The following is a 24,735-nucleotide window of genomic DNA, read 5'->3' as shown; positions in this document are numbered from 1 at the left end:
AACTGTATCATTGCGATACTGTTTTTTATAAATTCCTAGAATTTGGTTAAAGTTTCATGTGTAATGGAAACAGAACCCAGAGCTGCTGAGTGTTTCTGAATGGTACGTTCACTGAGCCCCGGATATCGGCAGTAAAACAAAACCGTTTATCAGAGAAAACATAGAATGCCGGCACTGATCCGGATATAATCGATTGATTAAATTGTGTCGACGTTTTCTCTGATTTGTTTTGCTGCGGATTGTATAAAAATGACAAAGTTTGTTGCGGACTGAGTTGGGCCGAATTGCTGTTCGCTTATGTCCAGAGCTGAACCATACGCAGATTCTTGTCTGCTGTGGGATCTGCCAATCAACCTGTTCAGAGGTTTAAGGAAAACAAAGGGATGGGTGCATGAGACTGAATTAAAGCGTTTGAGGAGCGTATCCACTAATAATAGTTATAATTAATTAATAATAATTAATTAATAGTTATAATTTTGTTAAAAACATTGCATTTGGTCATTTGGTGCATCTGTTGAGATTAATAAAGTTCTGAATATTGATATCTGTTTCCTAGCTTGTTGTTATTATTAATAATTATGCTAAGAAATCAGTGTCTTCACATAGAGAAGTATCATTATTCATTATTAATAATGTAGAATTAAAGGCAAAATAAGCAAATTTATTATTTCAAACTGGTAGCCCTTCGTATGACTCAGTACCCATGAAGTAGCCCTCAGTTTCAAAAAGGTTGGTGACCCCTGGTCTAAAGGCATTAAAAATTGATCCCCCCCACCCCCAGTTTGTCATTTATTGTATCTGTCTGTGTTAAAAATATTTCTTTCCCCTGCATTGAACAGTTTTGAGGTAAAAATAAAATTTAAAAGTAAACACAATGTTCATGGTTTAAAAGCATCAAAACTGAATCAAAGCCCCGCCCCTATGTAAAATTAGTCTCAGCTCAGCAGTGAAAACTCGAAAAAAAAATTGAAACTGAAAACTGAGGACTGGAAGTGAAGATTCAAAAAAAAAAAAGTTGAAAATTCAAAACAGCAGTTTTTACTACAAAATAATTTGTTTTTAATTAGTAATTTTTAATTTAGTTTTTTTTTCAAGTTTTCAGTCTTACTTTTCAAATCTTCAGTTTTTTTTTCAAATTTTCAATTTTTTTCAGGTTTCAAATTTTCACCTCTTTTTTTTCGGTTACAACATCTATCTTTCAAGTTTTCAATCTGTTTTTTCGTTCACTTTAAGCTGATCCTGATTTGACCCCATACAAATGCCTTTAAACCATCAACAATGACTTCCTGATTTCGCAATGCAGAATGTCATGTTTAAATTTAAGTTTGACATGCATTCCAGATTCCACCACTAGACGGTCAAGTGGTTATGGCTGCGGACTCACATTCAGAAGGTCATGGGTTTGAATCCCGCTCAGGAATAGTCCACATTAAATACTTGTTTTTACTTTTATATTTTATTTTACCTTAAAAGGTGGAGCAACATCATATTGAACTCTGGGTTAGGAATGAGATGGAACTTTAGTTCAAATGTGAGTAAAAGCAGGAAAGCCAATACTTGTCCACATGCATCAGGTAACTCCAACCCCCACACAACCTGTTAGTTCAAATACAAATTAAGTATTACATGCTGCATTAACATATACATGGGCAAGTTAATGGCTCATCAGTGACCCACCATGACACAACAATGGGCTCTCAGACTAAAGGGGGGGGGGGACTCTTCCCTGCGCAAATTCGCGCAAGCTCAGGGATTCTAGTGTTAATTGCTGAAGGGATTTGCTGGAAATGCAAAAGCTATTTGCAAAAATTAAATTTTAAAAGACTGGACAATTTGTTAAAGAACTATGCAAGAGTGTTAAAGTTGACCTACATTTCTGAAAAAATTGTAGTAAAATCGTTCAAAAATCCCTAATGCATCCAAATTTTGCAAAAATATATAGTGTGTTTCTCAAATGAGCTAAATTCCAAATTACCCCAAAAAACCTCTATACATGCAAAATTAGCCAAAAAAAAAAAACTAGCTAAATTCTTCAGGATCCACAGAGTTACTTACGTGACCTCATCCATCAGTATGTCACCATGGAAACAAGAAGATGATCTTTGGTGTAGTTCCACCTTCACCTTCACCTCCTCTGTTTCCCCTACAGAACACCTCTCCACATGTTCTGAACTGACCGTCTCTGTTCTACAGAAATGTCCTCAAAGCAAATTTTGCATCTGTGATTCTTGTTCTTGGCTTGAAAAATCCCATCTGAATTCAGTATAGGAGATCTTTTAATTTCACACTCAGTTTGTAAAACACCGAATATGAAAACGGAAAAATTTCTAAACTGAGCTGCTCCTTCTTTGGGAAAATGTGTGACATCAACAAAAAAAGTTAAAGCTGGAGCTTTCAGAGCTCCTGACTTTAAAAAAAACATCACCCAACAAGATTAAAGACTTCCAGATGATTCCAAAATCAACCAACACACGTCTCTGCTTTTATAAATAGTGAATCATCTTTTGTGTTTTGTGTATGTTACTATATGGTGGAAACTACCTTGTCTTTGTGTCCGAGGGGGGGGCTGTTTTCCACAGGAAGGCCTCTGCGGGGCAGAAACAAAGGCTGACCCCCAACAGGGAGGAGGGCAAACGGGACAACAGAGGTCCTCCGTCAGAGAGCAGCGTGTGATCGCCAAAGGTGATGGTGGAAAATGTGGATTGATTTGGTGTGAAAGGACGAGGACCCCACCCCACATACCAGGCATAGCGGACCCCCAGGTCCCCACAGCGGCAGCTGGGGCTTTAGGAAAGAGAGAGAGGATGGATTTGAAGTGTTTCAATGACAGAATGGTTCTTCATAAAAATGTACATATTTATTGTGTGTTTTAACCCTTTAACATTAAAGCTCCAGTGTTTATGTTCTTTGATTTACTGTAACTTTTTAACTGCTAAGACGATCATTCCAGTAGATTGTGAAGGAGAAAAGCGGCTCGACGAGCCGCTTTTCTCCTTCACAATCTACTGGAATGATCGTATGCATGGTTAAAAAGTTATACTACGTTAAAGATTTAAATCATCAAATTAATTGAAACTGTCGGCAAAAATATGAAAGTGACTATTTCCATGTAATTTAATAAATACGTTCACCTGTAGATTTTTTTTTTTTCTTGGCCGCTCTTATTTTGAAAACCATTCCTGTTTTCACAATTATCTCCTAAAATATCCAGCAGAACAACAAGTCAGTTGACCCTGGGAAGTGATTAAAATCTGAACGGGCAATGCAGAGAAATACGTGTAAATAACATCAACAGAGATTACTTTTGAACAACAAGTAATCTGTAATGCTTTGGAGTTTGGAAGTAACTTGCACAACAGTGTTGGGAGAAAAGTTCTGCTTGTTGTTACATGCAGAGGAGCAACTGAAAGAGTTGTTTGTGGAGACGCAGCTTCATGATTGTTGTATAAACTTCAACAACAAGATCCACAGAAAGTGACAAAAATGCTCAAGAAAAATGTCATTATCTAAACTTTTTTTTTGTTTTGCTCTGTTTTATAGATTCTGTCCCTTCATTCATTGCTGTTTGCATGAAATATGTATTATAACTTGATTTTTATTGCTGGATCTCTCTTGTTCAGGTTTTCTGATGAGTCAGATTTTAGCTAAAGTTTGATTTATTTATTTCACGTTTGAGAACAAAGCTGTGATCTGCATGTGGTTCCTCCATCAAAATCCTGACAGGACCGGCTCGGTGCAGGAGTCACCCGCCGCATGAATGTGGAGGTAGAAGGTAAAAGTGAGTAGGAACTGGCTGAGACAGGATCATTTAGACCACAGCTCTGCAGCCTGAGGCTCCAAGTTAGCATTCTTTCAATAGCATGTAGTATTTAAAACAATCAAGAGCAAGAGGTGAGTTCATTTCACTATAAAGTTTAGAAAATTAGCAAAACTTTTCCCGCCAAAAGCGGGTTTTACACATTATGGAAGAAGCCATTTTGAAATGAGCAGAAAAAGTTCCTTTACTGTTTTACTGTTTTACTGCCCTTAGGCACATGTGTCAAAGTCATGGCCCGGGGGCCGGATCCGGCCCTCCACATGATTCTATCTGGCCCTCCAGATCATTTTATTTTATTGTTATTAATGACCCGATGTTATCTTGCACTCATTTCTAACTTGTATAATTTTGACAAAATATATTTTTATACAGAGTAAAATATTAAAAGTTATTTAAGGTTCAATTTGATTTATTCTAAAATAATATTCCTGCCTTTTTATTATTCATAATTATGTTAAAAAGTTACAGTTTTAAAAAATACCATTCTACTAGTTTTTTGGACTAATTTGGCATTTATTAAGGATTTTTAGGCTATTTTGGAGTTTAGCTAATACTTCAGCTACATGCTAGCTGTTTTAGCTAATTCAGGAGCTAACGACGCTAGCAACTGTTGCTAAAACGACAGGAGATAAGGACAATATCAAAGAGAAATGCATTTTTTAAGCATAAAGAAAGCTGAAACATCACAAGCAAATACAAAGTATCGTCAAAGAAGCGTGGACACAGAAGATATTGTTTAGTAAGAAATGTTCAATAAACTTGTTCAGTAGACATAGACAATGGACCAAAGTCATAGACTGTGGATGAAAAATATTTTTGGCACAAATGGAGGCCCGTACAACAGGCTCTTTCTGTGCAATGCTGTTCTTCTGCAGCTGTCATTGATGATTGTTTGGCATAGTTTAACGCTGGATCCCTTTCCTGACATGATCCAGTATTTCATCCAGGCCGGAGGAGGACTGTGATGTTCCAAAATGCTCCAAAGCTCAAGTTAATCATATGAAGAAGAACCATGAGGTACATTTATGTCAGAAAAGAGCCAGAAATGGCTGTATTTTATCACTTTTTTCAGCTTTTCTGTCTTAAATACAATATTTTCCACATTAACATGAAGGTTGATGGAGCTGCTTCTTAAAAAGTTTAGAACATTAAAAGTAAACTCTCCAGTGTGCTCACTCTCCACCGTCTCAGTGCATGTTTCTCCAGATTTGATTTGGATGTTCTTGAGTCAGTAAAGCGGGAGATCCACTGGCGGCTTTAGACACGCGCGTCCTCACGCACATGCTCCTAATTCGGTGTCCTAATTCATGTCAGCAGGCTTCCTGCGCCGTTTGACAGCGGCCGCATGTGTGCAGGTCTTTGCTGCGACAACAGCCATCTGTCCCGCCACAGCCAGAGCGGGGAGGGAGAGGGAGGGGGGTGCGAGGGGGGCGGGGGATTTACGCACGCCCTGATCCTCTCCACGCAGGACCGGCGGAGCGCACAGACGCGCGGACACCTCTCGGAAAGTCGGAACTTTTCGCCAAAGGATTCCACGTCAAAAATTAATCACCTTCATGTCGACTCTGTTGGATACTAACCCGCCGATGCTATGGTTACCTTTATTACGGTAAGAGCTGCTTTACCTGCCCGCGGCCGGAGCGCGGCTCTGCGCCTCAAAGCGCTCCAGATCTGGAGGGTCGAGAGGAGAAACGAACTCTGCAGCACAGCAACAGTTTCAGACGGGCTGAAGCTGCTGTCACCTGCAGCAAACTGAGATTAGCTTTGATTTCCTTTAAGTTTTTACTTTAACTTGTTTCTTGGTTAAAGCAGAAAATAAAGAAACAATGTGGAAACAAACTTGAAGAAACAGTACTTCAAAAAACAGATCCCACTCACACAAACAGGGGTTCCTGTTTTATTTTGCCTCTTTCTGCACTCAGAACCGGCGCGTGCTGCGCGTGAAGGCGCAGATCTGTCCAAATTGCGCACGGGAGCGACGCGTCTCCCGGGATTGTCCGCGTGAATTGCGCCTCAGTGTTCTGGATGTGGGAGTGAAAGCAGACAGTTCACTCATAAATCTCAAAACAAAGACAGACTATGCAGTGAATGTGGACGTTTTCGTCCTCCCCGCGCGCTCCTCGCTCCCGGGGCGCGCGGGGAGGGAACGCACTCCAGGATGAGAGGTTTCTTTGCGCGCACCTGGATGAAAGTTTTTTTTTTCTGAACAATAAACAAAAGATTTTGTTAAAAGTTTGTAAAGTTTCTGTATATTTCTCTGCGGGGTTCCGCAGTTGTGTTCTGGTTCCGTGCTGAATCAGGTCTGAGACGGAGCCGCAGAGGGAGCCAGCGCGTGGGGCATGAAGTGAAGCCGTGGGGCTGCGTGACGGGACAGCGCGCTTGGCGCAAACGCGCACCCCAGTGGGCGTCTTGGCATTCGGTGGATGCGTTCCCGCTGCAGCTGTTGCAGCTCAAGATTGTGCGCAGAGCATCTTGGCATCTGGCATGCAGGCACGTAAATTGAAGGTATGGAGCGCACTGGAACCGGTGGTGTCCTCTTTGGCGCAGCTGTTTACGTGCAACTTGCAGAGGCGCGCAGCTGCAGACGGAGAAAACGAAGAGCTGTTTGTGCGCAAAAGAAGAAATAAGTTGATGGAAGCGCACCGACTGTGTAAAATCTAGTTTGTGGAGATTTTGGCCGCATGTTTCTTCGTTTCCATAACGCACAAACACGCTATATTTTCTCTTTTAATTAAGTTTAAATTAAATAATCAGCATGGAATCCCTCTGATCAAACTCCTCAGCTCAAGAGTCACAGATCTGGATCAGGCCTTCCAGCTGAAATCATGTTTGTTTAAAGTGGTCACGGTGCGCTTTGAAGCCTGCAGGTGTGTTTGTCAGGTTGATTTAGTTGGCGGTGTCACCAGTTTGTGCGCAATCATGTGAACTCACTTTATTTTGGTGTGTTGATTCATGGCGTTGGATCAGCCAGAAGGAAGCGGCTTTTGTCCCATCTCTGATGATTCACTCTGATGCTTCCTGACCTGCAGGGAGAACTTCCCTATGAGCTTTCCAGTCTCTGCATTATCCTTTTCTTTCTTCCTAACATTTCAAACACTTAAACGTTTTCCACGCTGGAATCATCTTCAACACATTAGTGAGTTGGTTGCATCTCTGAGGCCACATGCAGGCATGGCTTCACTCTGGACTGTATCATCCTGTCTCATCAGCTCATAGTGTGGCCTGATGCAAAATCAATTCCGTATTGACATTGGGGGTCTTTGTTGAGCTGTTTTCCGAGAAGAACTGGGTTTAATTAACCAGTTTGACCCAGCAGGAGGATCACTGCTGAAGCTGCACCAAAGCACAATGAAGCTCAACCCCAATGAGCAAAAGCTTCATTCAATTCAGTAAAACACCACGTGTGGAACGTTGTTCCACACGTGGTGTTTTACTTTGAAAATCAAGGAACTTGTTTTTAAATTGCATAAATCCTGCCTGATCCTTTTCTGTAAATTAACATGGTTCACTTAAATCAGGGGTGTCAAAATCAATCACACAAGGGGACAAAATCCAAAACACACCTTATATCACAGGCTGAACAGGATAAATATTTATTGAACACTATAAAACTATATTTTTAAAACTTTAAAAGCGTAACTTTTTAACATAATTATGAACTAAATATACAGCATTACCTGTGATAATGCTAGTGTGAATGCTGTAAGCTGAATTTGACAGCTGAAGAGGCTGAAATTGATAGCTAAAAACGATGAAGCTGATAGCTGAAAACACTGAAGCTGATAGCTGAAAATGCTGAACCTGATGGTTGGCTAAAATATTAGCTAAATGCCAAATTAGTCTAAAAAACTCAGGTTGGCCAAAACAGCTAGCATGTAGCTGAAATATTAGCTAAACTTGAAAACAGACTAAAAAATCTTAGTAAATACCAAAATAGCCCCAAAAGCTATCAGAATGCTTTAAAACTTTAAAACTGTAACTTTTTAACATAATATTAAAAAAGACAGGAATATTATTCCAGAATAAATCAACTTAAACCTTAAATAACTTTAAATATTTTACTCTCCATAAAAATATATTTAGTCAAAATTATACAAGTTAGAAATGAGCACAAGATAACATCGGGTCAATAATAACAATAAATAAAATGATCTGGAGGGTCGAATAGAATTACCTAAAGGACGGGATTCGGCCCCCGGGCCTTGAGTTTGACATGTGACTTAAAGCAATGTCGCTAAATAAACTTAGCATCTATGTTTAGCAGAGCAGCACTGCTCCAGAGCCGCCTCATAACACAACAGCTTCACTGGAGCGGCGTCTCCAGGCCTTAAAGACTGCGTCCTGCAGATGACTTGTCAAAAAGTTCTCAGTCGACCAGTTTGTTTGAACTTTTGAATCAATAAAATTCAGAAAATTACACAGCAGATTTTGTCTCAAAGCTTTCGGAGAGCAGAAAGTTTTTTGTTTTGTCTCTTAAACGTCCCAAAGACCACAAAATGAACATCAAGAGACCAGTCACAACAAAATACAGTAGATCCCAATCAAGGTGAAGACTGGACTTCCTGTTTGATGTGGAGGAATGTCATTTTGTGAAAAAGCTGTTAAATCCAAGAGAATCTGACCACAGAGAAAAAATATGGCTTGCAAATAGAAGCCCCTCCCCCTGCTGGAGCCAAACACACAAAAAACCAACATAATTTGCACCTGAAATCATTAGCCGGAAGTCCTCGACCAGAACCTCCAGCATGAACTTTAGGAAACCTTTTGTGTTCTTTGATTTAGTGTAACTTTTCAAACATTATCATGACCATTCCAGTAGATTGTGAAGGAGAAAAGCGGCTCGACGAGCCGCTTTTCTCCTTCACAATCTACTGGAATGGTCATGTTAACTGTTGAAAAGTTATAGTATATTAAAGATTCTGTGTTTTGGCGTCACCGGCGACGCCTCAGGTGTTAAAGGGTTAAGCAGAAGAGAAAGCATCCCTGCGTGAACACATGAGGGGTTCTGAGGTCAGCTCAGAGACATAATCTCTCTTGCAGGTCCCGGGTCTGCCATGGGGCCTCTTCCCAGGTCACCTTAACACCTCAGAGGAAGAAGGGAGGAATTATGACCAGATGTCCAAAAAAAAAAAAAGAAAAATTTAAACCTGCCACAGCCAGCTCCTCTTAACGTCCAGCAGCAGCAGGTTTTACATCATCTCTAAAGGAAACTCCAGCATCTGGTTTTCACCACAGAACAAAGCCGGTGAAGGTCTATGAACCTCACTACTCCTTAAACTTTAAGATCCTTAAACCTTCAGGTCATGACAACAACTGATGGCAGGAGCTTTCCCTTTTACTGAGCGTCCTCGCCATGTTTGCGTGTTCGTCTTAAACAGGTTTAAGTTATAAAGGAGTAGAACACGTGTCTAGTACTAGATCCAGCCCTCCGGGTAATTCTATTTTATTGTTATCAATGACCCGATGTTATCTTGTGCTCATTTCTAACTTCTATAATTTTGACAAAATATATTTTAAGGGAGAGTAAAATATTGAAAGTTATTTAAGGTTTACGCTGATTTATTCAGGAATAATATTCCTGCCTTTTTATTATTCATAATTATGTTCAAAATTACAGTTTTCAATTTTTAAAAATTGGCATTCTGCTAGTTTTTCAACTATTTTGGTATTTACTAAGATTTTTTAGGCTACTTTGGAGTTTAGCTAATATTTCAGCTACATTCTAGCTGTTTTGGCTAATTTAGGCTTTTTCATTTTTTTTTTAAATTTATTTTGAAGTTTAGCTATTTTTTTCAGCTATACGCTAATTTAGGCTTTTTTGTTGGTAATTGAAGCTTTTTTTGTTTTAGTTCTTTAGGATGTTTTGGAGTTAGGCTAATATTTACACACTATTTGTTTTGGCAAATTTAGGCTTTTTTCCGTTTTTTCTTTTTAGGATAATTTTAAGTTCAGCTATTTTTTTCAGCTACATGCTAGCTGTTTTGGCTAATCTAAGTTTTTTATTTTTTCAGACTAATTTGGCATTTAGCTAATATTTTAGCTGGCTCATAACTCTAGTATTTTTAGCTATCAGCTTCAGCGTTTTTAGCTATCAATTTTAGCCTCTTCAGCAATCAGCACTGTCATCTTCAGCAGCCAAATTCAGTTTACAGCGTTCACACTAGCATCATCACAGGTAATGCTATATATCTAGTTTACAGTTAAATATTTACCCTGTGCGATTGAGTTTGACACTCCTGGAGCAGATCATGGAAACTAGGAGGTAAAAAAGAAAAGTTCATATCAGAAAACCATCCCAATATTGGCTTTATCTCTAATCTACTTGAAAAACACACATCAGAGTCAACACAAGTTGCAGTTTCCACTAACCTTTATTTCATTTCCATGGATTTTGCAGAATCTGATTTACCAGTTTTTCTTTGAGGAACAGAAGCTAAAAACTGAGCTCAGATTTCTGTCTCCGACATGCAGGAACTCTCACAAACGTCTGCTGCTGTTTTTATCCGTTTGCTGCTGTCGCTCCATGATTCAGTTCTCTTTTATTTTCATGTGTGAGTTCAGCTAAAGCACAAGGAGGCAGTTCAGGGAGATGGGAAGAAATGAGAGGAGGGTCATCACTTTCAGTTAGAATATTAAGTATTAGACTAGCTACACACCTGCATTAGAACAACAACAATGAGCAGCTAATGTTGGCTTTTTAACTGCATAGTTTTCATTTTTCTTAGCAAAAAGTAGTCAATATTTATGTTTTTTTTCCCTAGTAGTTCCGTTATCTCCCCACAGATGGCGCACTACAAATAAACTGACATTTGTTCAGGCACAGAAAGTTATTCTGCTTTTGTGTAGAGTTGAAGATTTGTTGTTTTTTCTGATAATATATGTGTGATTTCCAAGGCGGACAGTCATTTTTCCCATTTCCCTAACACCGCATGAACGCAGCATTTCTCTGAGTTTGAGTTTTTCCCTGACGGACGTCGACCCAGTTGTTCTAAAATGAGAACAAAAACCACAGTTTTGAAATAAGAATTCCTAAATATTCTTTTTTAAAGTCATTTTCAAAGGAGACTAAGGGATGTTTTCATCCAGATCTCATGTTATTTCTTTATTTTTTGAGGTGAATCACCAAAAAAGCCACAAATCTGATCCCTTCTGTCAGATGTCAAAACCTTTTGTAGTAAGAACATTTGAACATTTAAACTTTATCTGCCTATTTCTTGTGATATCTATTAAAATGTGATCTAGATTTTCCTTTGACCCATTACTGTCAAAGTGGAAGTTAAAAAATCAAACGACAACTTCAGCTTTTTAAGGTGCAATGGATAAAAAAAGAGGTCACAAAACCTGGTATTTACTAAATATAACAATAAATGTGAATCCAGCGTTTGATCAACTTCATCAGCAGCATCCTCCTAACATTCGGTGGAGCCCTAGGAATGGTAGTTTTTGGTGGATTTAAAACAAAAAAAAGACCAAACAATTCTTTTTTTTCTCAGTGAATCTGTTTTGAAATGAAAGTCAAGTGGCGCACAAGTACCTCACTGAAGGATTGTGGTGAAACTCTGTGACTTTGAGGCTCTTTGGCTCATGTGCCTGAGCGGCGAGCGTGTTTTGGCAAGTTCTGATGAAGAACTGAGTCAAAAAGAAAGTAAGTGTGGTTTATCTGTGAGCTGCTCTGATCCTGCAGATCACATGTGTCAAAGTCAAGGCCCGGGGGCCGGATCCGGCCCTCCTAGTAATTATATCCAGCCCTCCAGATCATTTTATTTTATTGTTATTAAATTGAAAGTTATTTAAGGTTTAAGTTGATTTATTCTGGAAGAATATTCCTGCATTTTTATTATTCATAATTATGCTAAAAAGTTACGGTTTTAAAGTTAAGATTTTTTTGGGTTGTTTTGGAGTTTAGCTACAATTTCAGCTACACGCTAGCTGTTTTGGGTAATTTAAGCTTTTTTTATACGCTAATTTGGCATTTAGTTAATTTTAGCTGGCTTTCAGTTATCAGCTTCAGCATTTTTAGTTATCAATTTCAGCATCTTCAACTAACAGCACTAGCATCTCCGACGGCCAAATTCAACTTACATTATTGCAGGTAATCCTATATATCTAGTTCATAATTATGTTAAAAAGTTACGTTTTAAAGTTTTTAAAATCTAGTTTTAGAGTGTTTAAATGTTTCCCCTGTGCGACCCGTGACATAAGGTGTGTTTTGGATTTCGGCCCCTCCGTGATTGAGTTTGACCCCCTGCTGCAGATCCACAGCTTCAACTGCTTTGGAACGGTTTATACGTTCTGGATGGTGTTTACATCTAGCACATTCTTAGGGCTGGTTAGATGACACGGCTGCAGATGTGTGGCCAGCTCACCCTGCTGAGCAGAACTAAGAGGAAACAGCTCAGGTGGACAAATACGCGCCGAAGACTTGGTCGAGGTCTTCTCTAACGCCTGACCTTTAGGCTTTTCTTGAGGTAAACACTTTCTGAGCAGAACTGTAACTAAAAGCTTCCCGGCTCGTCTCCTGGTTGTGAGGCAGCGGAGATAAAGATCATGTGGTTTCAAGGTGAGCGTTCCCGGCACTTCGGTCATATGACAGTTCAAGCCGTCTTCTCCCCGTCCGCCGGACTCGGTAATCGGCCTCCCTGTCTCAGCGATTTTCTTTATCTCCCTCATATCCGCCGTCTGGATCTTTATGGTTCTCATTTCCTCCCTCTGCTCTATTTACATCCAACTTTCCATCCCCGCCTGTTTTTCTCCCTTTGCTCTGTTTCCACACTAAAAAGAAGAAGAGACGCCGTGACCTCCACAGGATCAGTCCGTCTCTGATAGCTGGAGCAAATTCCCGTATAAGGCATAATTCACTCGGTCACAAGCTGTTTAGATCCTATAGATCTATAGGTGCAAGTCAGTGAAGATCTTTGGATCTGACCCACTTTGAAAACTCTCGGAAAGTCTAAACCGTTTCTTCATCCATGCTGTGACCGACGCTACCAGATTAGCTACAACCATCTTTGATTTGTGTTCCCAGTGATCAATTATGATTATAATGTTTTTAGCCAAAATCAAGAAACTTTTGTCACTTTCTATGACATAGTTTCTGCAGAGTGGCAGTAGTTCATTAGAAATTCACCTCTTAATTGTGGGCGGGACTGTTCCTATCATCCATCTGTTTACACCAGGGGTGTAAAACTCAGTTTACCTTGGGCCCACTAGTGGCTGAGGCTGGGCTGTATGGGGTTCCATTTGTGCCAAAAATATATCTTTGGTCCACTGTTTATGTCTTTGGTCCATGGTCTATATATTTGGTCCACGGTCCATAACTTTGGTCCATTGTCTATGTCTACTGAACAAGTTTATTGAACATTTGTTCATGTCTACGCATTACGAAGCAATATCGTCTGTGTTTCCTGTGAAACGACACGAGCCAATGATGCTAGCAACTGTTGCTAAGGACTTTTCTGACGACCAGATCCAATGACAAAGGCACAGTTTTCGACATAAACATCACAAAGCAAATACAAAGCTATCATCAAAGTATTGTGGATGTGCAGAAGATATTGCTTAGTAGACATTGAACCTTCATTACAGTGGGGGACAAAAATTCACTTGGGGGCTGGAAATGGCCTGCGGGACACCAGTTTGAGACTTCTGGTTTACATGCTCTCCCACTAGCTTACAGCTCCTCACACCCCCAGGCTAACATCACTCTAAAAAGGTAACCAATATCATTTAGATCCAGATTCCAGCTCAGACGAGGAAAACAAAGACGTTCCTGGATCTATTTGTGCATGCATCAGTATGGAGCAGAGCAGGGAGCTTATAGTCCATCTAGCACATTGATAAATATCCTCCATCATGAGAAAAAATCCACTAGAACTTGTTAAAAACATCTAAGACACAATTTTCATTGGAATTCCTGCTATAAATCAAAATAAATGCAACTGTGAAATGTATGTTTGAGGACAGAATGTAAAGAAGTTTGGTTTGTTAAAACTGCAGCCAACATTTCTGATGTTTCCTTATCTGATTTTGAAAATGAAGACCACTGACCTCTAGATCCACATCTACTAATCACATTGGTAATCTCAGATTATCTTCCTAATGAGTTTTTATTTAATAGATTGTTTATTTTAATGGAGGAAGAAGTACAACCAGTTTCTGTTGATCAAGGTGCTTACTTTGGTTTTCCTTTGGTTGATCCCTGCAGGACTCAGTTTTCCTGCAGGTGAGGCATGATTTTAACCAGACTTGGGACATGTAAACACCAGAGAATGCCCCCTTCCAGGTCTACCTAGAAGCCCCAGGTGGTCTCCCATCCAAGAACAAATCAAAAATGTCTGTTCAGCTGCGGTGATCGGGTGTGGTACCGCTCTGCTGACGCCGTCAGAAAAGCAAAACCCGAAAGACCTTTAGAAACTGGAACTTCATGATGGAAAATTAACTTAAATAGCAGCGTAAATTGGAAAAAATTCCCCTGACATTAAGCTGGGAACATGTGATCTGTAATCCGCAAACACAATCATGGAAAATTCCAGCATTTGGAGGCGTTTGCTTGCCTGTGTTACTGTAGGTGTAAATTAGAGAAAGGTGCAAGCATCCTTATAATCAGACCGCTGCTGCTTTAGAGCTTCAACATGATCCTGCAGGACAAACATGAGCATCAACACCACTGGATCGACATGTCATGATGGAGGCCTGAAAACATCCAGAAAAAAGGAAGAAACCCGAGGAAGTGAGCTTCAGGGAAACCATCAACAGTGAGAGCTCAGGAGCTTCTCAGGTCGGCAGCTGTTTGTGCTAGAGGCAGATCTGTGGGCCACGCCTCCAAGCAGTTTTTCTTCAGGTGAGGTGGAGGACGGGTGTGGCCGTCGGTGCAACCTAAGACAGACAGCCAGCCTCTTTGAACCCTTTCACAGTGACCGCCGTCATTTGGAGTCGTGAAATAAAATCAGTATTCTGTCCACAGGAAAGTCAGACTCAGCTGGAACTGGTTTCTGTTCTTTGAACAGTTGACCCCTAAACACCTGAGCTTTAGGTCCATGCTACGGTCAGAAATACAACTGTCACTGCGTGGTGGGCAGGCATCCGCAGAGTCTTGAAGATGTCATGATGCCGTAGAATTTTTTTGAAAATTCCGGGTTTGGTCACGAATATAGATGGTGCTCTCAGGTGTACAGAATGGTCCTCTTTTTTTTTTTTATACCCCTGGTGGCTCTTGAAATGGCCGACTGCCGATTCCGCCCTCTAGCCACCCAGCTGTGACCCAATTTCGGAATGGTGTCATCCCCGCCTGTCACTGGACTGCCACCGCGTGACCTCTAAATGTGCCACAGCAGCCGCGGACCGATGTCAACTTTTAGAAAAAAATCCTCTGGTCACCATAAAATTTTAACATTTTCCAAAAATCGCGCAGCGTGTTCAAAGGCTTCTATGACTCCTAATTGCAAATGCTGTCACGCGACCACTGTCTGAAATTTGCTGAAATACTTGCATATATGTGGCTTTTTGAGAAATGTGACCGTAGTCTAAGCCAGGGGTCCACAAACTACGGCCCATGGGCCGGATCTGGCCCACCTCTACATTTAGCCCGGCCCCCCAAACACTATCAGACGCATGATATACAGTATATGCATATATTTTCCCCAGTCTAGCTTTGAGATTGTTTGCTAACACTGCTAACAAAATAGTGTTTTGCTAACAGTGTTTTCTATTAGTAAGTCTTGGAAACAGAAAACACTGTTAGCGTCAATCCGGCTAAATGATCGAAGAGTTATGGTTGGTCAAAGAGTGTGATTTATTTAGGTGTTACAGGCAATACCTCTGGTGTTGAACGGTTAAACAAAAATGTAAATGAGTTTCGTGCCTCTGGTCTACCTCTGTGTTTCTTTAGAAGACTGTCACTTTTCAGATCTGAGCTCTGTAGTCTTTCTTTACTGAGGTGAACAGTTTATTTCCAATATGAAAAATGTTTGAAGTTACCAAAATTAGTGTTTTTTTTTCAATCCTTTATATTTAGAGCAAATAAAGGTTCAAATAGAAAAAAAAGATCAAAGGTCTATCATCTTTTGATCTATTTTTTGTGTTCTTTTAATTATGATTATGTCATTCATTCATGTTAGCCACATTAGAAGCGTTAGCCGCGTTAGCCTAATAACAACACCTGTGACCCCCAACTTTGTTTGCAACGTGTAAGAAAAGTTGACTGATTTAGCTAAAAGAAACGTTTCTGTGACTACGCTAACTCCCAACCTTGCTAGCAACACATAAAAAAATCACACTACGACACGCTACATGTTAGCCATGTTAGCATATTCACAATAACACCCAACCAAACACTTTGACAGGGCACTTTAACATCAATAACACAACCAGAGTTAATACATATATAGGGAACTCTGAATTATAGGATGAATTATAGAAAAAAAAAAGACTTTTAACCCTTTTAACACCTGAGGCATCGCCGGTGATGCTTAAACACAAAATCTTTAACATACTGTAACTTTTTAACCGTTAACACGATAATTCTAGTAGATTCACGCCGCTTTTCTCCTTTAGAATCTACTAGAATTACCGTGTTTATGGTTAAAAACTTAAAGTAAATCAAAGAACATAAGCACTGAACCTCAGGTGTTAAAGGTTTGAGTTTGCCTTATGAAATGCAGACTTGTTTTAACAGGAATCCCACTAGAGGTCAGTGACTAAACTTTACCTAGAATCAAAGTAAATAGAAGCGGCACAAAGGATTCCTACACACAACACAGAATGAACTTGCATTAATAGCAAACCATATGTCTGCCAGGAAAAAAAAAATAGATTTATGTTCAAAAGTCTCATTTTTTTTCCTCGTTTCCTTGATTTTTGTGGCTCAGTTGAACAGAATACATCATCATAAATATATAAATAAATACACTGTTGAAAGAACAGCTACTTACATGAGCTACATCTGTACGTCAAGTCAAAAGAATTCAAATGTTTTACATTCTTTGCATTTTCTGCTCAATGGGCGTCAACACATCTGTTCTGTAACAGTTGGTAAAAACGACTGGACTTGTTGAGAATTCCAATCCAAGCCTCTCGTCTCACCTTTCTTCATGTGGATCGTCGGTCTCGATTTTAGCAAAATGTCTTCATTTAATTGCGTTTACTTTCCATGTAATAGTCCTGAAGTCTTGGTTTCTCAGTAAGACTTAGCATCACCGGTTCTGCCCTACAACCTTGATCCCATTTGATTTTTGATTCCTACGTTAGTGCTTCTGATGCACAGACATGTCGGACCGGAGAGCTCATCCGTCCTCAGAGGAGTGGAGCATCAACAGGGATGCTTGTCTCAGCATTTACACGGTGACATTCGTTAGTACGTCTGCTGTGCTACTTGGTATGAGTAACATTTGGCTTAAAAAGAGAACAAAATGTTTGCAGTGGATGCAGCTTGTTATTCTGTTAAAAGTTGTGATTTTTTGTACTATTTCATAGAGGAATATTGCATGAAATAAATAGATTTAAAAATGAATGCATTGGTCTGACTTCCAGGAGTCTTGTGAAAGAAAACAGACACATTATGCATCATGTCTGTGTTCAATATGAACCATATCACTAGATTGAAACTGTGAGGCAGAATAAATACTAACTTTAGACCTAAGTAAACATGATTAGTTTGGAGGGACATCGCGTTCTGGTGTTACAGGAGCTGTTCAGTCTGTTCTGAACTGACCTAAACCAGGAAGTTTAAAAAAGCTGTTTTTAATATAATGAACACTATTTTTGTCATATTTTACCAATGAAACAAAGGACTAGAAGAACCTAGAAATCATTGATTAAAGCTTTAGTGGTAGCACTATTTAGTTCATTGAATCTTCTGATGATTTCTCTTTTTAGTCTTCTCAACAGCATATCTACATCACAAGCTTCAGGCTTTTTTTCTCACTTCTTCCTTATTTCTTTCAACACGACCAGTAGACTTGACCTTATTATGTAAAGCGCTGCGTTAGGCTCGCCCTCTGATTTGGTCGCTATGTAAATAAAATCTATTGAAGTAAATTTAATCCGAACCACGATGACCACAGTTCCATTAGCTTTGCCATCTGAGTCACACTAATCCAATTAGCTGCAGGATTACATTTAGCGAGTAGATCAGCTTCAATTCAGGGAGCTTTTGCTGTTGTTGGGATGAGCGTCTCCCCGCTGAAGTCACCAAACTGCAGACACGCTCTAATCAGGTTTAGGAACGCTCAGGAACTCTTCATCCCAGATTCTTAGAGATTCCAATAAAGATAAAGTTAAGAAAAGCAGGAATAAAGTTGCCTTTGTTTGTACCTTCAAACCACATAAACAATTGAACATACTGAAAGTTATCTGGATGAAGTTATAGCTTCAAACATTTGTGTTTTCCGCCCGTGGGGGGCCTGTGGCTGGACTGATGTGGCCACCTTTGATACTTGAGCTGACAGATGCTCAGATGACCCGGAGGCCCAACTCGTTGCTGGGTGTCTTAAACACACAGCAAACAAAAGCTCAGCGCGGCTCACGCATGTGGCTGATCCCTGAGCCCGGCGTAATACTTATCCTAACTTTAATCTTTAGCCTGGAGCCTAACCCTCCGCGCCCCCGCCCACCTGACGTCTGTCAGGAGAAGAATCACTGCAGGAATGTCTTCAGCAGGGATTTCTGTTTTCAAAGGAACATATTTACTAGCATTATTTTCCTTCTTCTTCTTTTTGTTTGCATGTTGACATAATGGAGGAAATTAGAGTCATGAGGACTCAATCTGGCCTCAATTTCTGCGTCTTTTATCCCTTCAACTCTTTCTTTATTCTTCCACCTTTGCAGAAGTTTGAGGAATGCCGACTTTTACCAATGAGGAAGAAGACACTATGATTGGATTAGTTCAATGTTTTACTGCATTGTAGGTCTGAAATCAGCCTGTGGAAGACACATATCGCAAGAGACAACGTAAATTGCGATAACACGTTTACACACATGCTTTACAGTTAAACATTGAACTAATACTATTAAAAAGAAAAAAAGGGTATAGTCGCACCTAATTCAGGTAAAGTTAGAGTTTGGTTTAAAATACGTGCGGACTATGCAGTGTTGTGGCTAACATCCATCTGCATCAGTTTTTGTGCTCAATCAATCGTGAATTCATTCAAATATTGTTGAGCAAAGAAAAGGATTTATTTTTCCATAAGTTACAATAATTTTTTGATCTATTTTCAAACCATTCCCAGTCGTCTTGTAATTATTATTATTACGCTGTTTTTAACCAAAATTTCAAAAAGCCCTGTTGTTTCCTACAGGAACGTGTCAGAGCCAATTCTATCCGGCCCTCCTAATTCTATTATTCTGTTATTAACGGCCCGATGTTACCTTGCCATCATTTCTAACTTATATAATATTGATAATATATATTTTTATGTAGAGTAAAATACTGAAAGTTTTTTAAGGTTTGAGTTGATTTATTCTGGAATAATATTCCTGCCTTTTTATTATTCATAATTATGTTGAAAAGTTATGATTGTAGAGTTTAATGTTGACATTCTGCTAGGTATTTGGACTATTTTTACTAATATTTACACGCTAGCTGTTTTGGCTAATTTTTTCAGTTTTCTAGGCTTTTTTTCAAGTTTATCTTTTTTTCCAGCTACATTCTAGCTGTTTTGGCTAACTAAGTTTTATTTTATTTTTTTTTTTTTTAAGGCTAATTTAGCATTTGGAGAATATTTTAGCTGGCTATTGCTTCAATGTTTTTAGTTATCGATTTCAGCATCTTCAGCAGCCAAATTCAGCTTACAGCATTCACACTAGCATTACTGCAGGTAATGTTATATATCTAGCTCATAATTATATTAAAAAGCTACATTTCAAAGTTTTTAAAATGTAGTTTTAGTGTGTTCAATAAATGTTGATCCTGTTCGGCCCGTGACCTAAAGTGTGTTTTGGATTTTGACCCCCTGTGTCATTGAGTTTGAGTCCCCTGCTATAAGACATAGTTTCTGCAGAGTTCATTCGAAATGCCCCTCTGAGTTGTGGGCGGGACCAAAGAGTAAGCCCACCCATATTTCCCTTTATCTCTTTGTTTTTACTCTCTCCCACTAGCTTACAGCCCCTCATACCCCCAAACACTAATGGTGCAACAAAAAGAGTGAGTAATATCATCTCTATCCAGTCATACAGTTTAGATCCAGATTCCAGCTCAGACCAGGAAAACAAAGACGTTTGTGGATCTATTTGTCTGTTAGTGGATGAATCAGAATGGAGCGGAGGTTTTTTCTGATGGCATTTTTTCACCTGCTCCCGATTCATTCTGATCAATTTGAGAAAATAAACACTCACAAATGCAATTTTAAGATCCATTTTCTTTATAAATGTCCTCCATCATCAGAAAAATTCACCAAGAACATGTTAAAACACAACTGTCCTTGCGTGGATCTTCAATTCCCCTCGGGTGTGTTTTGTTCAGCAGCATCACGCCCCCAGAGGGGATCGCGTTACTCTCTCTCCGGCCTCCTCCACACTCCAGCACAGCAGCTTTTCAGGTCATTTCTCATATGATCTAATTGGACTGCTCCACTTACCTCCAGCTGGACTCATGTTGCCTTTTGCTGCGTGTCTTGATCCGATCTCCGAGCTTTTCTCGTTGCTCAGCTGATTTCTGACCGTTGGGTTTCGGGTATCAAAGGGAACATAAATCACATCAGTTAAGCCGCATTAATCAGGTACCTCTCTCTGTCTCTTAATGCCAATTAAAGTGTAAATAGTATTAGTGTGTGTGCAGACACATGAAGAACGCTTGACATTTAAAATGGTTTTATTAAGTCAAGCTATAAAGAAGTGGAGACAAAAGTTTATCAGTTTTATGTTTTAACATTGAAAGAAAGTGAAGTTTTTAACTATCAGACTAGAGGCTTTAGCTGATTCTTTCTCTCGAGGCGTGAAGCTTAAAAACAAAATCTTTAACATACTGTAACTTTCCGACCCCATAGACTCATAGTCGGTTATTAAAAGTGTAACCAGCTGCTATTCTTGTCAACAAGCTTTACCCAAATTGTAAGGTCATCCTTGACATCCATCTTTTAGAAGTAAATATTCCATCTTCACAAATGACTTTTAAATGTTCTTTTTTTGTAGCTGATTTGCAGTTTAGTTTAAAATCTCCATATTTTTAACATTTTAAATGCGTTTAGAACAGAACTCAACATGAGGAGCAGCAGAAACTCCTCAGCTGGTAAACACCTAAAATAAATTCAATAAAACTGTGAAATCGTAAATGCATCGACTGGAATTATTATTGGGGTTAAAAAATGTTTGAACTTTATTTTTAAAGAAAACTGTCTACTGTCCTCAATTCCAGTTTTGGTCTGCAATGTACGGAGCCCCTAAAGCACATGTGTCAAAGTCCAGGCCCGGGGGCCGGATCCGGCCCTCCGGGTAATTCTATCCGGCCCTCCCGATCATTTTATTTTATTGTTATTAATGACCCGATGTTATCTTGCGATCATTTCTAACTTGGAAAATTTCAACAAAATATATTTTATTGAAAGTAAAATATTTAAAGTTATTTAAGGTTTAAGTTGATTTATTCTGGAATAATATTCCTGCCTTTTTATTATTCATAATTATGCTAAAAAGTTACAGTTTTAACGTTTGAAAAATTGTCATTTTATTAGCTTTTTAGACTACTTTGGCATTTACTAAGATTTTATTTAGGCAATTTTGGAGTTTAGCTAATATTTCAGCTACATGCTAGCTTTTTCGGCTAATTTAACCTTTTTTTGGTAGGGGGGTAGGATGTTTTGGAGTTGAGCTAATATTTACATAGCTTTTTTGGTTACTTTAGGCTTTTTTCAGTTTTTTAGGCTTTTTTGAAGTTTAGCTATTTTTTCAGCAACATGCTAGCTGTTTGGCTGACCTAAGTCGTTTTTGTTTGGTTTTTTAGGCTAATTTGGTATTTGGGAAATATTTTAGCTGGCTATCAGTTTCTGCATTTTTTCAGCTATTAGCTTCAGTGATTTCAGCTATTAGCTTCAGCATTTTTAACTATCAATCTGACCATTTTCAGTGGCTAAATTCAGCCTAGGGATTCACACTAGCATTATTGCAAGTAACACTATATATTGAATTGATAATTATGTAAAAAAGTTACAATTTTAAAGCTTTAAAATGTTAGCTTTAGAGTATTCTATAAATGTTTATCCTCTTCGGCCCGTGACCTAAAGAGTGTTTTGGATTTTGGCCCCTCGTGTGATTGAGTTCGACACCCCTGCCCTAAAGGGACACCAAAGGAAAAGTAAAAAAAAAAAGATATTTTTCTAGAAATTGAAGTATACTCTTATTTTCTGTTTACTAACTGGTGCACACCAGATAGTAACTATTTTTTTTTCTAAAAACGGAAGTACAAAAAATATTTTTGTTTACTAACTGGTGCATACCAGATAGTAACTACAAAAAAGAAAAAAAGTTGAAGTAACTTTTTTTTCATAAAAATGTAAATAACATTTTTCTTTCCTAAAAAGTGAAGTACAAAAATTTTCTGTTTACTAACTGGTATGTACCAGATGGTAACAACAACAACAAAAAAATTGAAGTTACATTTTTGTTTTCTTAAAAATTTGATACATTTTTTTTTCTAAAACTTGAAGTAAAAACATTTTTTTAACTCTGCTTTTTATATACTTACTGGTACTTACTATCTGGTAAGCACCAGTTAGTAACCAGAATTTTATATATATATATATATATATATATATGTATGTATAAATATTTATTTTGTGTTACTAGTGTCCCTTTAGGAGCTCCATAGTAATGTATCTGATGATAACACTAAACTGGATTTGAGCGTTTAGATGGAAATCTTCTTTGAGGAGGCGTCTGATTCCAATCTGAGTTTTGGCATCACATGTAACAGTTCCAGAGGAGAAGTCAGATAAACATCTCGGAGGCTGAGATCCTGTAGCTGCTGGATGGAGTTCATTTGTTTTGAAATGAAAGCTGTAAATTAGTAGCAGTCCAAGTTACAACCAAACATATTCTAGTTCATTTCTAACATCAGCAGTGAGTTCAAATCAGAATTCATCAACACTGCAAGAGTCTGCAGCCTTGAGGATTTTTTTTTCAATTTCTTGCACTTCAAAGAAGTTCTCTTTGGAAACAATATATATCTTTCAAAACACGTAGAAAAACACAGAGTAGTAAATGTTTTACTCTTGTTATTCTGCCAAAGGAACCATAGAATGTGTCTTGAAATAAACTGTGGTGAAATCAGCTGTAAACATTCATATTTTGGTACAATGCTCTAAAGCAGGAGTGTCAAACTCAATCGCACAGGGGACAAAATCCAAACCACACCTTAGGTCGTGGAGCGAACAGGACGAAGATGTATTTAACACACTAAAACTACATTTTTAAAACTTTAAAAACGTAAATTTTAACATAATTATGAACTAGATATATAGCATTACCTGTGATAATGCTACTGTGAGTGCTGTAAACTAAAGTTGGCTCCAGAAGATGCTGAAACTGATAGCTGAAAACACTGAAGCTGATAACCAGCGAAACTGTGAGCTAAGTGCCAAGTTAGCCTAAAAAACTAACATAAAAAATAGGTTAGCCAAAAACAGCTAGCATCTAGCTGCAAAAAGCTAAACTTAAAAACATCCTAAAAACTATAAAAAGCTTAAATTAACCAAAACAGCTAGCATGTAGCTGAAATATTATCTAAACTCCAAAATAGCCTCAAAAATCTTAATAAATGCCAAAATAGTCCAAAAAGCTAACAGAATGCCATTTTTTAACTTAAGAACCATATCTAAAATATTTATAAATAATAAAAAAGCAGGAATATTATTCCAGAATAAATCAACTTAAACCTTAAATGACTTTCAATATTTTACTCTCCATAAAAATATGTTTTGTCAAAACTATACAAGTTAGAAATGAGCACAAGATAACATCGGACCATAAATCACAATAAATAAAATGATCTGGAGGGCCGGATCCGGCCCCCTTGACTTTGACACACGTGATCAAGAGTTGGAAATACTATTTCTTAAAATAAGTGTCTATTGTTTTTATTATAACATTTTATATCTTTAAAGTATGTTTATCCATCCATTTATTTTTTTAACCTGCATCAAGTCCCGGCTACTGCTGTGCGAAGGCGGGGGCTCCATGAACAGGTCGCCAGTCCGATGCAGGCAGGGCTTCTATTGCATCCAAAGTAGAATATATTTAGCAATTTATGAAAATTAAATGTAGAAATTGCTCAGTCATGATTTCTTGTAGATCAGAGATCAATTCTGTTCACACAACTGTAACTCACACAGACAGACGGACAGTTATCCTAACTTTGACCTAATTTCAGCTCCTCTTCTGTTTCCACTCTGCATAGAACTCCATGACCCTGTTCAGTCCCTCCCATCTATTCCCATTTTAGTGATTGAATTAGGTTTGACACTGGATTAAGACCCTTGATCTGTGTGTCTGAATGAAGCTTCTCCCCTACAGTTCTCTGTAGAGCATGTCGGTCAACCTCTGAGCTCGGTGTTTGTTAGCTCTCATCCCGAGGCCGCATGCCGGCAGAGTAGGACGTAGCGGTGGTAACACGAGATGGAAATGTAACCGGAGAGTTCATGCAGCCAACAAAACGCACGAGAAACCAAAGAATCATCATTCTAACGTTTATGGGCAGAATAAGTGACAGGATGTTCTTCACACACAGCAGTGTTGGTTTACCCTGCAGACCGGGCAGAGGCCAGCTCTCACCACTGAGAGTCAGCAGACTCACTGTGTGCCTGATGACGCCTCCATCCCACATCCTACATCCTTCATCCTCCATCCTCCGTCCTATATCCTACATCCTATATCCTACATCCTACAGCCTAGATCCTTCATCCTCCATCCTCCATCCTCCATCCTCCATCCTC

At 38.8% G+C, this 24,735-nt stretch overlaps 1 protein-coding gene across 2 annotated transcripts in view; it reads left to right on the top strand.

The window, feature by feature from the left end:
• The first annotated feature begins 5,194 nt into the window (after positions 1-5,194).
• The window catches only part of ntf3 (neurotrophin 3), a 54,512-nt gene continuing 34,971 nt past the window's right edge, over positions 5,195-24,735 (top strand). The window contains exons 1-2 of one of the 2 annotated variants that reach the window (XM_024260858.2): positions 5,195-5,426; positions 6,091-6,322. In XM_024260858.2, the coding sequence (XP_024116626.1) occupies positions 6,302-6,322 (21 nt within the window). In that variant the 5' untranslated portion in view covers positions 5,195-5,426; positions 6,091-6,301. The remainder of the gene's footprint in view (positions 5,427-6,090; positions 6,323-24,735) is intronic. The other variant, XM_024260859.2, reaches the window with a different exon arrangement.

The sequence above is a fragment of the Oryzias melastigma genome, linkage group LG23 (assembly GCF_002922805.2).
Source record: "Oryzias melastigma strain HK-1 linkage group LG23, ASM292280v2, whole genome shotgun sequence".
NCBI lineage: Eukaryota > Metazoa > Chordata > Actinopteri > Beloniformes > Adrianichthyidae > Oryzias > Oryzias melastigma.
Note: the sequence above shows the minus strand (reverse complement) of the source record. Positions and strands in the feature narration are given on the sequence as shown.